This window comes from Schistocerca americana, chromosome 4 (genome assembly GCF_021461395.2).
Source record: "Schistocerca americana isolate TAMUIC-IGC-003095 chromosome 4, iqSchAmer2.1, whole genome shotgun sequence".
NCBI lineage: Eukaryota > Metazoa > Arthropoda > Insecta > Orthoptera > Acrididae > Schistocerca > Schistocerca americana.
This window is the reverse complement of record NC_060122.1, coordinates 499,818,940-499,833,757: the sequence shown is the minus strand read 5'-3', so window position 1 is coordinate 499,833,757 and position 14,818 is coordinate 499,818,940. Positions and strand designations below refer to the sequence as shown.

The 14,818-nt window shown below is 42.8% G+C and overlaps 1 protein-coding gene across 1 annotated transcript in view; it reads right to left on the bottom strand.

Annotated features, from left to right (window-relative positions):
- Positions 1-14,614, bottom strand: part of LOC124613583 (facilitated trehalose transporter Tret1-like) — a 68,168-nt gene extending 53,554 nt beyond the window's left edge. The window contains exons 1-2 of the mRNA XM_047142299.1: positions 14,542-14,614; positions 2,158-2,474 (exon numbers count right to left, since the gene is read on the bottom strand). Of these exons, the coding sequence (XP_046998255.1) occupies positions 2,158-2,474; positions 14,542-14,614 (390 nt within the window). The remainder of the gene's footprint in view (positions 1-2,157; positions 2,475-14,541) is intronic.
- Between the last annotated feature and the right edge of the window lie 204 nt (positions 14,615-14,818).

Below are 14,818 nucleotides of genomic sequence, written 5' to 3'. Positions count from 1 at the left end.
GACCGTGCGATCAACGTATATCGCACCGAGTATTCCGTGGCTGGACATTGCACAGCAGACAGTCACCCGCTGAGGGTGAAGAGACTCCTCGATCGCGAAATGCGGATTCTCATTCACCCAAATCCGCTAATTTTGCTTATTGACGAACCCACACAAATACAAGTGGGCTTTATCGCTAAGCCAAACAACAATGCGCATATTAAGTCCCATCATGCCCCGATCAACAATGCAGTTTCAATGTGCTAACGCGAACCCTTCAGAAGTTATGACGATTTTATTCCCTATGTTTCAATAATTGTCCCTCTGTATATATGTAAATTGTTGCAGCAAACAGAGCTCACTGCACTGGAGAAGTAGGCTTAAGTCGTACAAATGCGCGAATATATCAAGACGCTCTAATACAGAATGTACCTAGAGACTGGAAACACTTTCAATTATTTATTGCACAAGAATTAATCATTGTACAGATGTCATACATATTGCATTTTGAAGAGAAACTCTGAAAGCATTTTTTTTCTTTTTTTTTTTTTTTTTTTTTTTTTTTTTTTACAAACATTCCATATGCGAACTATGAGTGACTCGTCAGACGTCAATACGGTAATCGAATTCTTGCCATACCCGTCCCAGCTTGGCATCGTTGACGGTTGCAGTTGCTTCCCGTATTTTGTTCCGGATCTCTGCTACATCTCATGGTAGAGGCGGTTCATACACTAGTAGACTAGATCTTTAATGCGTCCCCACACAAAAAAAAAAAAAAAAAAAAAAAATGCGGAGTGAGATCTGATGACCGGGAAGGCCATTTCATGAAACAACTGTCCCCTTGAGTAGCACTGACCTAGTTTGTGACAAGCACTGACTATCAGCAAATTACCAAACTACCTTGTGGCGGTACATACGAAAAAAAGCTTTATGGGTTTCTCTTCAAAATGACATATGTATGATATGTGTACAATGTTTGGTTCTTGTGCAATAGATAATTGGAAGTCTTCCCGGACTTTGTGTACACCCTGCACAAATATTCTTGAAGCTGCCAGGTAACCCGAAATGTTAGGTCCTTTCTTTTTGATCCGTAGCTCGGCCCAGCACCTATTCGCATTTTTTGTGCTATGACAGTAGCATTCTTCATTTTGCTTCCCACCGTTTACTGTACCATAATTTTGACATTAGACAGCCATAGCCCGGTAACCGATGTAGATTTTTGTTTACTCTGGGGACGACTGATGCGATATACGTTGTTTACTGTCTTTCGAACCATGTCGGTTATATCGTGGCAACGGATAAGAGTATCCCAGAATAACAGGAAGATCGATAACTACACGTATTTGCCTTCATTCTTACAAAATTTGAGCCGATACGCACAACTCTGAAATTTAGGAGTGGTGCGCTAGGGAAACTCACAGAAAGCTATGTTTTCTGTAATCAAAATCCGAATGAAACAGAGTTTTCTTTTTGATCATAAAGATGCGTTTTATACTTATTTGAAGCACTTTAAACCACTATGGGAGCCACAGTGCGCATTCAGTTCTGTAAGAATTATTTTGACGTGCTAAATTTATCTCAACTTTAAACCATCGTATCTCGGCATTGCGTAACGATAATTGGGAAAAAAATTTTGTTTTGAGTTTTTTCATCTTAGTGCAAAGTATTAACCGATTCTTACAAGTTAGATGTGCAGAATTGGCGTGCTTTGAAAAGCTCATAGAAAAACAAGTGTTTTATCATGTATTTTGACGTAAAATCCAAACAGTGCACGCACAAATGATGCCATTAGTTGAGCATTAATTTCAGCCAATTAAGAGCTTCTGCAAACGGAAATAATCGATTCCCACAATCTACCTTAGTGCCAGCTCCTGTTCGTCTTCAGACCTTGCTTACTATATTGTAACAACCCTACAATAAGAGAGATGTTCGAATGGGTATACAGATAGTCGTTGGGCCAGGCTAAACAGAAAACTTTTTAGCTCATGTCCCTAGCTCAAAGAGGAACCAAGCACTGAGACCTCACCCCATAAACAGTAAACCTGCGCGCGGCATTCTCAGACATATTTGTTAACGATGTTGGATTTCGGTGAGGAGTCTATGTCCCCCATTATGACGACGTCACTAATCAAATCCAATGGATGACATCGGTAGGATGAGTGTGTGTTTTGTACTCACGGGGACGATGAAGCCGATCGCAACGCCGGAGAGGATGTTGCTGGCGAGCAGCTCCCAGAAGGAGGAGGCGAAGCGCTGCCAGACGGCGGTGACGAAGAAGGGCAGGGCGCAGGCGAGCATCATCCTGCGGCGGCCCACCACGTCCACCAGCACGCCGGCCAGCAGCGACGGCGGCGCCGCCACCAGCCCGACGGTCGACGCCAGCCACGAGCCCTCGTCCGCCGTGATGACGATGTGCGACGTGTTCTGCTGCAGCCGCGGCACCAGCGGCGAACTCCAGCCGATGCACACCCCGACCACCAGGTACACCAGCGACGCTGCACACACACAGACACTACCGTACTCAACAGACGTCACTTCCTATGCTCATAAATTTATCCATCTTGAGATGGTCGACTTTGACGATTACTGTAGGGAAGCGGACAGAGTGTATAAAGGCAAGTGCTCATGTAGAAAACCTCAGACTGATTCCCAAAGAACGGACGAAGAGAATGCTCTAACGCACTGGTGCTGCTAATTATGTTCACCATAATTATTCACCGACAACCTTGAAAAATGCCACCACCGTGTGAATGGCGGCGGTAGAGGCCAAGGGGTCCCACCATAGTCAGCCAGTCGGTGTGGCCGAGTGGTTCTAGGAGCTACAGACTGGAACTGTGCGACCGCTACGGTCGCAGGTTCGAATCCTGCCTCAGGCATGGATGTATGTGACGTCCTTAGGTAGGTTAGGTTTAAGTAGTTCTAAGGTGTAGGGGACTGATGACCTCAGATGTTAAGTCCCATAGTTCAAAAATGGTTCAAATAGCTCTGAGCACTATGGCACTTAACATCTATGGTCATCATTCCCCTAGAACTTAGAACTTCTTAAACCTAACTAACCTATGGACATCACACACATCCATGCCCGAGGCAGGATTCGAACCTGCGACTGTAGCAGTTACACAGTACCGGACTGAAGCGCCTAGAAACGCACGTTGAGTCTCATAGTGCTAAGAGCCATTTGAGCCCACCATAGTCACAACAACTATGGAGCCAACTCGTTTGCTAAGAAGCATGCTATTGTCCATATCCAACATTTGTGGCTGATATGTTCAAGAGGCAGGGAGCTCCACATTACTGAACAAATCTAAAGATACTCTCACTAGCGTGTCTGGCCTTGGACTCCTATGCACCGTCTTTCACGAGTACCAACAAATTTTTTAAATATTTTTACACAATCTTATGACTGGCCATTTCTTCGCACCAAACAGTACATGCCGGCAATAGCAGAAAATGCATACGTGGCTACGCAATTACGGTGTTCCTTCACGCGCACAAAATCCCTCCAACACAGTGCATCGATATAAAATGAAAATCACGCTGCACAGTGTCCTTCTATGTCCTGATAACTCTGCCATTTAAGTTCCATCTCTGTGACATCAATGACAAATTCAGTAATGGCGCATTACGTGCCCAGTAATTAGCCTCACATCAGAAGTCCTCTGAAATTGGAAAACTGCTCATAAACCTAGGCCATTGTTTTTGGCAAACTGTTTTCTTCCAAAACTGTAAGGTGTTTGTATTAAAAATACTCTCTGCAAAATACGAGAAAGCGTTACTCTCGAGATGCTTGAGTCACCTCCTGCCCTCACTTTGGCCACTGGGCAGGCTGTGGTTGTAAAAGACTAGCCCTGGAGCCCCAGCTCCCATCAAAAAAGACACCTGAGATTCTAGCCTGGACTAATGGCACAAAATGCAACTTATACCATTACAATCAGTTCCCTACCTGTACGAAACCCAGCGCTCTGTGATTTCCTATGCACACGGAAATCACACAGAGAACATGAGAGTCCAGCACCATGTTAACTGGAATGAAACGAAGCTAGAAAGAGCTCTGTATGAGCAGTCATTGTGAACTGACATACGTTAATAAAAACATTACTATTTGATTACATTCTGTTATCACCCTCCAATGACATCTACATGTACATTGCTACTCCGCAAATCACACTTCATAATGATAATGATGATGTTTAGATTTTGGGCGCTCAGCTGTGCAGTTATCAGCGCCCGTACAAATTCCCAACCTTTGCTCAGCCCAATCTCGCCACTTTTCATGAATGATGATGAAATTATGAAGACAACACATGCACCCAGTCATCTCGAGGCAGGTGAAAATCCCTGAACACGCCAGGAATCGAACCCAGGACCCCGTGCTCGGAAAGCGAGAACGCGGCCGCGAGACAACGAGCTGCCGACAATCACACTTGATTTCTTGGCACAGGGTCATCGAACCACCGTCACAGTAATACTCTATTATTCCAGTCTCTAACAGCACATAGGAAAGACAAACACTGTATCTTTCTGTGCGATCTCTGGTCGACCTTATTTTATTGTGAAGGTCGTTTCTTCCTATGTACATCGGCGCCAACAATATTTTTCGCATTTGGAGGAGAAAGTTGGTGACTGAAATTTCGTGAGAAGATTCCGCCATCACAAAAAACGCCTTTGTCTTCATGATGTCCTTTGCAAATCCTGTATCCTGTCAGTGACACTCTCGTATTTCTTGATAATACAAGACATGCTGCTCTTTCAGAACTTTCTTGATATACTCCATTATTCCTATCTGGTAATAACCCAACACTGCACAGCAGCACTCCAAAAGAGGACGGACAAGCGCACTGTAGTCAATCTCTTTAGTGAAGCTATCGTATCTTCTAAGTGTTCTGCCAATAGAAAGCAGTCTTAGGCTCGCCTTCCCAGTAACATTTTCTTTCTGTTCTTTCCAATTGAAGTTGTTTGTAAGTGTAATTCCTAAATCTAAGTTACTCATGTTGGTAGCTGTTCTTGATTCGAATTCTGGAAAATTCACTTCGTCTTCTTTAGTGAAGGAATTTCTATATGCTGTGTTTAGTATTACTGTCTTACCAGCACCCTCGTCGATAATATTTCCATTCCTATCGCGCAGAGAAGGCATTGATTGTGTCTTGCCGCTAGCATTCGTACTTTACATACTACCAGAACCTCTTTCGATTCTCTGTCAGGCTTCAAGACAAGGTTTCGTTGTGGAAACTATTACAAGCATCTTGGATTGAAGCCCACGCTAAATTTCGAGACTCTATAAAAGACCGCAGATCTTGGAAATTTGGAGTTTGTTTGAATTTGGCATGCCTTTTACAGTGTTCCTGCAACGATGTTCTGACCTGTTTTGTGTACCAAGGGTGATCACCTCAGTCGAATTTATTTGGTATAAATCTCTCAGTTGGCTCTGAGCACTATGGGACTCAACTGCTGTGGTCATAAGTCCCCTAGAACTTAGAACTACTTAAACCTAACTAACCTAAGGACAGCACACAACACCCAGCCATCACGAGGCAGAGAAAATCCCTGACCCCGCCGGGAATCGAACCTGGGAACCCGGGCGTGGGAAGCGAGAACGCTACCGCACGACCACGAGATGCGGGCTCTCTCAGTTGCTGTCGATACTATTCCTCTGAATTCAACCCACATCTGGTCTACCCTTACCGGTACATTGCTAATTTGGAAGCAGTGGAGATTTTCTCTCAGGAAGAATACAAGTGAATTTTTATTTGCCTCTTTGCGCAGGTATATTTTTCGTTTATTTTAGGAGGATTTGGGAGTTAAAATATTCAGTCTCACTACGACAACCCTGTATTCACTTATCCCTGTGTCCGTTTACATACTCGTTATTAGCTCAGGATTACTTGCTGCTAGGAGGTCAAGTGTGTTTCCACAAACCGTGTGGGCTCATGAGCTGACTGATCGAAATAATTTTCAGAGAATGTGTTTAGCACAATTTCGGACGATGTTTTATGTGTACCTCTGTATTTAAACATGTGTTTTTGCCGACATATCGAGTGCAAATTAAACTCACCACAAACTTAAATTGTATGACTCGGGTAGGTGTTTGAAACTCAACTCAAATTTCCTTTGAACATTTCAGCATGTAAACCTCCCCCCCAGTCTCGCACCAAACTATATTATTCGCATACGCTGTAGGAGAAGTTATATTTTAATTATTTTTGCGTAATATATATCTTTCCTCCTTGTCATGAGACTCATTGTTGTCCATTTCCATTACTGTGAAAATTATTAAATGATAACATCTCCTTTCCTAAAAGCTGGAATTTATTAATTAAATCACTCAACTTATAAACATTTATGAACATCAAACACTGTGTGCCATTCTGCCACTCATCTCGGGCCTTGCTACCGAGCAACCTCTCTCTCTCGGCTCTCACACCCGACTTCCACCCACAGACTCCAACACTCAACTACTGATTACCCACTCCCACATTGTTGACTGCACTGCAGTCTTTGCTTAAACCACGTATGATCTCTGCATAGTGCATAATCAATACTACGTAAGGGTACTGTACCCTTACATATCCCCACCAAAACAATACTTTAATATGAAAAAATGTAATAGTGATATTAGATTTGAATATTACAGTAGAAAAATATATAGAAAGACAAAGAAGAAAAAAATGTAAAATTACATTATTTAGTCAAAACTATTTGCTTATTTATGGAGAACCTCATGTCATTAAGAATAATTCTCATTTGTGTAAGGAAAATCGTGTTTAAGAAATTCAAGTATCACTTAATCACAGTACATTAATCAAATTATGTCATTAAATCACTCACTAATTAGCAACAAGATAAGTCAGGTTAATCGCAAATGCTTGTGCACACTGCAACATGAAACACAATGCTGTAAGATCCCAAATAAATAGTATGGCTAACTGTGATACACGAATAACAAATGTCTATTAGCTTGTTCATGATTTTTTTTAATGTATTAAATACTAATGATCAGGTAGTCAGTGTATTGAATGAATAGAAACATAGGCCTAACTGGATGAATGTGATCAAAAAATAAACAAAATAATAAACAGACATCTCTACTACTACACAATATTCACAGGAAAATATTCTATTACTACCCCACATAAATTAACACTCCAAGTGGCAGCATATTTGGAAAATGCGATTCTGTTATATTTATGGCACACAGTTTACAGGGTTAGTCATACAAGAAATTTGACAAAAGGCACATACCTTGGAAAGTAATCTATAAACAAATAATCACCTTGGAAAATACATTTTTTTTACGTAGCACTTCATATCTAATTACTCTGCTTTAGGTCCGTGCCTATATGTTGAGTCGTAAATCACACGCAAACACGCTGTTTCACTACGCACTGAGCTGTGGCATCGATGCCGCCGGGGGTATACCACCACAATAACAATAACACTTTCACTGTTTACTCTGCTTTTTCACTTCCCTATATGATGCGATGCAAAACACACGTATTCGTAACTTTCGATGAATTAGAGGGCTGTGGCATCCAAGCCGCCGGGGACTGTAGACTCGTTGTCTCTGTAAATTGGTGGAATTGTAGTAACAGCGTCATAACAGCGACTCTCGCGCCGTGAAGCTTGTTGTTGTTGATCAGCTGGCCGCTGACGTCAGCATCCCATGGTTCCGCGTTCCACACAGCTCGCCAACCTGACAGAATAGCGCAGCGCTGGAACAGGTGACAGTCGCGCTGCGTGCTAGGTCCTTGTAGGGGTTGGTACATCCTCTACTGCAGTTGTAACATGTGACGACCGCGCTGCGCACGCATCGCTTCACGTCGATGGCTCCACATCGGCTCGCCAATATAAAACACAAAACGGAATTACAGTAGTGGGGAAACAAAATACACTGCGCGCGCACGTCAATCAGTCCGTAGTAAACCACAACACTCGCTCCACGCGTTCCTATTATTGCTTATAAACATGTCTCTGACTCAAGCACTGCACAATTTTTACGTGACAGCATAAAATGCTTAAAACCGATTGCATCTAGCTCACAGTAGCTACCTACTACTGTCCACTATAACTAACTCACAATAGCTACTGACTATTGTCCATTTATTTTCACACATGCAAAATGATATGTACACAAATAACACAATATTCATTTTTTCTACATAGCATCTCTTAGCTTGCAACACTTCTTATAGATGATACGGTTTAATGTTTTCTACATGTTGTAGGCTATGATACTGACCGGACTGTACCATTTCAGTTTCAACCGAATTATGGTGAACAAGTTTTCTAATTTTGAATGGTCCTCTGTAGTAGTGATGAAACTTTTTTATCTCTTCATTTGCACTTGATGATTTCGTATGAGTTCGAATAAGTACTAAATCACCGACTTTGTACGTAATGGGCTTCACTCGTCTCCAACGCGATTTTAAAGCGCTCCTCTTGCGTAATTTCCTTTTCTTGCGGAAGGGAAATGTATTCATGAAAGATACTGTCAGGTTTCTTTCCAAAAACTGTACATGGCGGCAATCCTGTTGAATCATGCGACAAACTATTAATTACTGTTTCAAAATCTGTCAATCGTTCTATCACTCTTTTATGTTTCTTCCCACAATTTAGTTTTTTGATAGAGATCGCAAGATTTTAGAATTGATTGTACTTTTCGTGCCATGTTATCGAAGATGACGTTCTCTTGCAATTTTAGTATACATTTACGTGGCCCAAAATGAGCATAGCTCACGTGAACGTATTTTATTAATTCATCCACTACATGTTTGGGTATACATAGCCTCTAATGATCAGAATTCAAGTTGCTTCACCTGTAAAGGATACCATCTTGTTTTAAATACACTCCTGGAAATTGAAATAAGAACACCGTGAATTCATTGTCCCAGGAAGGGGAAACTTTATTGACACATTCCTGGGGTCAGATACATCACATGATCACACTGACAGAACCACAGGCACATAGACACAGGCAACAGAGCATGCACAATGTCGGCACTAGTACAGTGTATATCCACCTTTCGCAGCAATGCAGGCTGCTATTCTCCCATGGAGACGATCGTAGAGATGCTGGATGTAGTCCTGTGGAACGGCTTGCCATGCCATTTCCACCTGGCGCCTCAGTTGGACCAGCGTTCGTGCTGGACGTGCAGACCGCGTGAGACGACGCTTCATCCAGTCCCAAACATGCTCAATGGGGGACAGATCCGGAGATCTTGCTGGCCAGGGTAGTTGACTTACACCTTCTAGAGCACGTTGGGTGGCACGGGATACATGCGGACGTGCATTGTCCTGTTGGAACAGCAAGTTCCCTTGACGGTCTAGGAATGGTAGAACGATGGGTTCGATGACGGTTTGGATGTACCGTGCACTATTCAGTGTCCCCTCGACGATCACTAGTGGTGTACGGCCAGTGTAGGAGATCGCTCCCCACACCATGATGCCGGGTGTTGGCCCTGTGTGCCTCGGTCGTATGCAGTCCTGATTGTGGCGCTCACCTGCACGGCGCCAAACACGCATACGACCATCATTGGCACCAAGGCAGAAGCGACTCTCATCGCTGAAGACGACACGTCTCCATTCGTCCCTCCATTCACGCCTGTCGCGACACCACTGGAGGCGGGCTGCACGATGTTGGGGCGTGAGCGGAAGACGGCCTAACGGTGTGCGGGACCGTAGCCCAGCTTCATGGAGACGGTTGCGAATGGTCCTCGCCGATACCCCAGGAGCAACAGTGTCCCTAATTTGCTGGGAAATGGCGGTGCGGTCCCCTACGGCACTGCGTAGGATCCTACGGTCTTGGCGTGCATCCGTGCGTTGCTGCGGTCCGGTCCCAGGTCGACGGGCACGTGCACCTTCCGCCGACCACTGGCGACAACATCGATGTACTGTGGAGACCTCACGCCCCACGTGTTGAGCAATTCGGCGGTACGTCCACCCGGCCTCCCGCATGCCCACTATACACCCTCGCTCAAAGTCCGTCAACTGCACATACGGTTCACGTCCACGCTGTCGCGGCATGCTACCAGTGTTAAAGACTGCGATGGAGCTCCGTATGCCACGGCAAACTGGCTAACACTGACGGCGGCGGTGCACAAATGCTGCGCAGCTAGCGCCATTCGACGGCCAACACCGCGGTTCCTTGTGTGTCCGCTGTGCCGTGCGTGTGATCATTGCTTGTACAGCCCTCTCGCAGTGTCCGGAGCAAGTATGGTGGGTCTGACACACCGGTGTCAATGTGTTCTTTTTTCCATTTCCAGGAGTGTAATATTGACGTATCTTGCCACTACTCTCGGCATTCGGATCATCATATTTTTCTGTAACCATTCTCAATATTTCGTCTGCGTCCTGTTCCTGTTTGATGTTCCGCAGAATCGCGTATATGACGCTCGCCTTCGACACCTCGCATAAAATGATTCCTTATATCTTTCTGGCGTGGATGCGCAACATTAACTGAGTCTTGTCCTTCTGATAGTCTTGACAGCGCATCCGGTACGACGTTCTGCTTTCCTGGTATGTACTGAATCTCAAAACTGCATTGCTTAAGCATTAACGACTACCGGGTTAACCTATTGTGCATCAATTTGGAACTCATCAAGAATGATAATGCTTTGTGATCTGTCACTACGACAGTATGCCTTCCAAATAGATAAAAACGAAACTTTTCGAAGCTCCGAACGATGGCAAGTGCTTCTCTTTCCGTAACGGTATATTTTCGCTCCCAGCGTGTGAGTGCGCGGCTTCAATTAATTGATATAACTCTGCGCCAAGCGCATAATCACTTGAATCGGTGCCAAGGTAAAACTTTTCACTTAAATCAGGGTGGTGAAGGATAAATGTTTCACACAGTTGGTTTTTTATTGAATCAAACGCTTCCTGATGTTCATGAGTCCATTTCCATATAGCATCCTTTTTCAGCAAGTCCATTAAGACAGGAGAAGATAGGCAGCATCCAGAAAGAAAACGACGATAAAAATCAAAGAAACCAAAAAACGACTTAAGCTGCTTACGGCACTTAGGTGACAGAAAATTTCTTACTGTGTCCTTTTTTGTTGGATCCGGTTCAATCCCTTGCGACGAAATAATTTGCCCAAGGAATTTAATTTCCGACTTGGCGAATTCCGATTTTTCCAGGTTAACAGTCACTCCAGCTTTCCTAAATGCTTCAAGTATCCGATGAATAATTTCCAAATGTTCTTCCCATTAAGCTGTGCTAATCAAGATATCGTCAACATAAAACGTTAAATATTTCAACAAATCTTCGCCTAAAACTTTATTCAGTGCTCTCATAAAAGCCGCTGAAGAAATAGAGAGCAAAAGGCATTCTCTGAAATTGGTAACTTCTACCATTACAAAGAAATGCTGTATACTTTCCTCTATTCTCTTCTAGCATTAACTGCCGGTAACTACTAGTCAAATCAAGGCTACATAGATATTTGACTCCTTTGAATCTTTGTAACAAAAACTCCAGGTTTCAAAAATGGCTCTGAGCACTATGGGACTTAACATCTATGGTCATCAGTCCCCTAGAACTTAGAACTACTTAAACCTAACTAACCTAAGGACAGCACACAACACCCAGCCATCACGAGGCAGAGAAAATCCCTGACCCCGCCGGGAATCGAACCCGGGAACCCGGGCGTGGGAAGCGTGAACGCTACCGCACGACCACGAGATGCGGGCACTCCAGGTTTTCTGACTGATCACGCTGTGGTAAAATTATGCGATTTATTGCACGGGCGTCAAGAACAGCGCGAACTGTGCCATCCTTCTTTGCTACAGCATGTATTGGGTTTGAATATTCGCTATCAGAGCCCTCAATTATTTGATTATTCAACATCCTCTGCATTTACTTGTTAACAGCTTCCCTTTTTGCCAATGCTATTGCGTATGAGTTACTGCGAAATGGTTCATGGTCCTTTACTTTAATTTTACAAACATATCCTTTAATTAATCCTGGTATCTTTGAAAATATATCGACGTAGCATGTCAGTAGTTCCCTCAGTTCTTCTCGTTCAGCTTCAGTCAAGTCCACTAACGCTCGAATCTCGGTTTGAATACGATTTAGAGTATCCTCCTCGTTCCTGTCCTGCAGCTTAGCGCAGTTCTCTGAATTGTTTAAAGTGACAGCTTCATATTCTCCTCTATAACGCATCATCATTATTTTCACGCTCGCAGCGCCCTTATTATACATAATAAACCCTTTGAATACAATTCTTCTTTCTTTATTATCTCTCTACGTCCGCAGACAATTCTCCTCAAAATTAATACAGCATGTCATCTCTGACAACCAATCAACTCCGAGAACTAGCCCAACATTGAGAGAACCAACAATTAACACACTCTGCTCATATTCGTCCCCTTGAATACGAAATCTTAGTAATGCTAGTCCTTTAATTGGTTTGCTTCGGTTTCCAACTGCACTGACAGTACGTACGCCGTTAACAGGAAATGTGGGAATAGCGACAAGATTGTTTAATTGAGAAAACAGATTTTCAGAAATAGCGCTTGCCTCGCTAGCTGAATCAATTAATGCATCCATAACAATACCACATACTTCGACTTCCTCAAACGGCATCAGAATTTCTTTATTCGTTTCTTCATTTTCTCGACACAAATCTTCGTTGACATCATTTACATGTTCACACTTTATGGCATTTATCATAATATCCGACCCTTGTCCCTGTGACAGAGTTCCGGAGCGGGTCGTCTCCGAAACTTTGCTTAGTTGCACTGTTCAGAATCTCGCTGATTGCAATCGCGGCTTCTTGCACGTTCTGGCGATTGATACTGTCCCCCGTCTCTGTCATTGTGTGGCCGGTTCGGCGGATGATTTGACCTGAATCCGTCTCGTACATTGTATTCGTTTCTCCTGTGTCTATCGTCGTTTCGGCGATCAAATACTTTTGGTGATTCGTACCTTGGGATTCCTTCCCGCGCTGGGCCGTTATGACGATTCGGGTAATTGTTATTACTGTGTCGCTCACGTTCGGCATTGAGCAATTCCATTCGCAATTAGCAAACACACTTGCTCCATTGTTAACTGTGGTGTGAGTGCTAACTTCTCATGCATCAAAAATGGTAATTTCTGGATTAATTTAAGCATTAGCTCTTCTTCTTTAACTGGATCGTCCAAGTATGCATTGTCGTTCCAGTACCTTTGCATAAACTCACGCATTGTACCGTGATGTCTTGCATAATTTGGTGGTGTGAGAATTTTTGATTTTATGTCCCACTGTTTTTCTTTCGACCAAAATTTTTAAAAAAATGGTGTTTCAAATTCTTCATACTTGGTGTAATTGTCGGATACACTTATACCCCAAATATGTGCCTCACCCTTCATGTGACTGACGCAAGTATCAATTTTAGCACGTTCCGTATAATGCCTCGGAAACGCATGTTTGAATTGTCTAATGAACGCAACTGCGTGGATGCATTATTTCGGTTCATATTCGTGAAGTTTTCAACCGCTCAGTCCATTGTCAACAATTACTTGCGGCAAACGAACAATATTGTTATCTGGTTCACGTAATACTGCATTAATTTCATCGCGCAAAATTTCTTTATTAATTCCATTTGGCACTGTCGTTGTTCATTATCTTTTGTCGTATCTCATGTACCTCAACATTTAGTTCATCACATCGCGTTTGTACGGCGTTAACCAGCTTAATTATCGACTCTTTGTTGGTTTTACAAGAACTTTTAATTTTGACGATTTCGTCATCTTGAGCCTTAACTTCGTCATTAAGTCTGCAAATAAAATCTTCCGTTTGCATACACCATCCGTTAACTTGAATTTTAAGATCTGATATTTCGCTGCAAATGGCCTCATGTTTGTCTTGACATTCTTTTCGGAGCTCATCTTGATTTTGTTCAAATGAGCTGGTGAGTTCCGTTCGCAAATTGCTAATCGCATTAGTTAGTCTGATAATCATTTTTGATTTGCTAATGAAGCTTTCTTGTTTCCTCATAAAATTTTGTTATTTCCTGAAGCACATTTTTATTTTCCTCGTGAAACGCTCTTGTTTCTACACGCACCTGACTATTTTCTTCATGAAAAGCTTTTATTTCTCCACGCGCCTGTCTATTTTCTTTATGAAAGGCTTTTATTTCTACACGCGCCAGTCTATTTTCCTCATGAACATTTTTGATTACTTCTAACAATTGAGATATACAATCTTTACTGACAATAGCAGTTTCTGTTTGCTGGATAACCATTGGTGTTGAACTTCTGTTAGGCAAATCAAAACCAAGAATACCACTGTCCTCTGTCGAATTAACTGTAGTGTTTTCCATCACATTAATCTGTTCTCCGGCAACCACGTTATTAAATTGTCCTCCCTCGTCTTTAGTAACACTACCGTTTTGTTCTGAATTAGCCATATTAACACTGTTCACAACAGTCACTGTTCGTTATAACTTATGCTTGCTCTAAATTGAAAAGTTCACTCGCAACTTAAAAGTCAGTAACACTATTGATTATTCCTATTTCTGTTCATTCCTACACAACGTTGAGTTCACTTAATTTCGAAGCGCTGCTGTGCTGAAATGCTGCGGACTCACCGTTTGCAGTGTTGTCTTCTCCGTTATTTCCGAAGATTGCTGTGGAATCGAAGTCCGACACACGCGTCGCCATATGTAAACTCCCCCCAGTTTCGCACCGAACTATATTATTCGCATACGCTGTAGGTGAAGTTATATTTTAATTATTTTAGCATTATATATATCTTTCCTTCTTGTCATGAGACTCATTGTTTTTCACTTCCGTTATTGCGAAAACTACTAAATGATAACATCTCCTTTCTTAAACGCTGGAATTTATTAATTGAATCTCTCAATT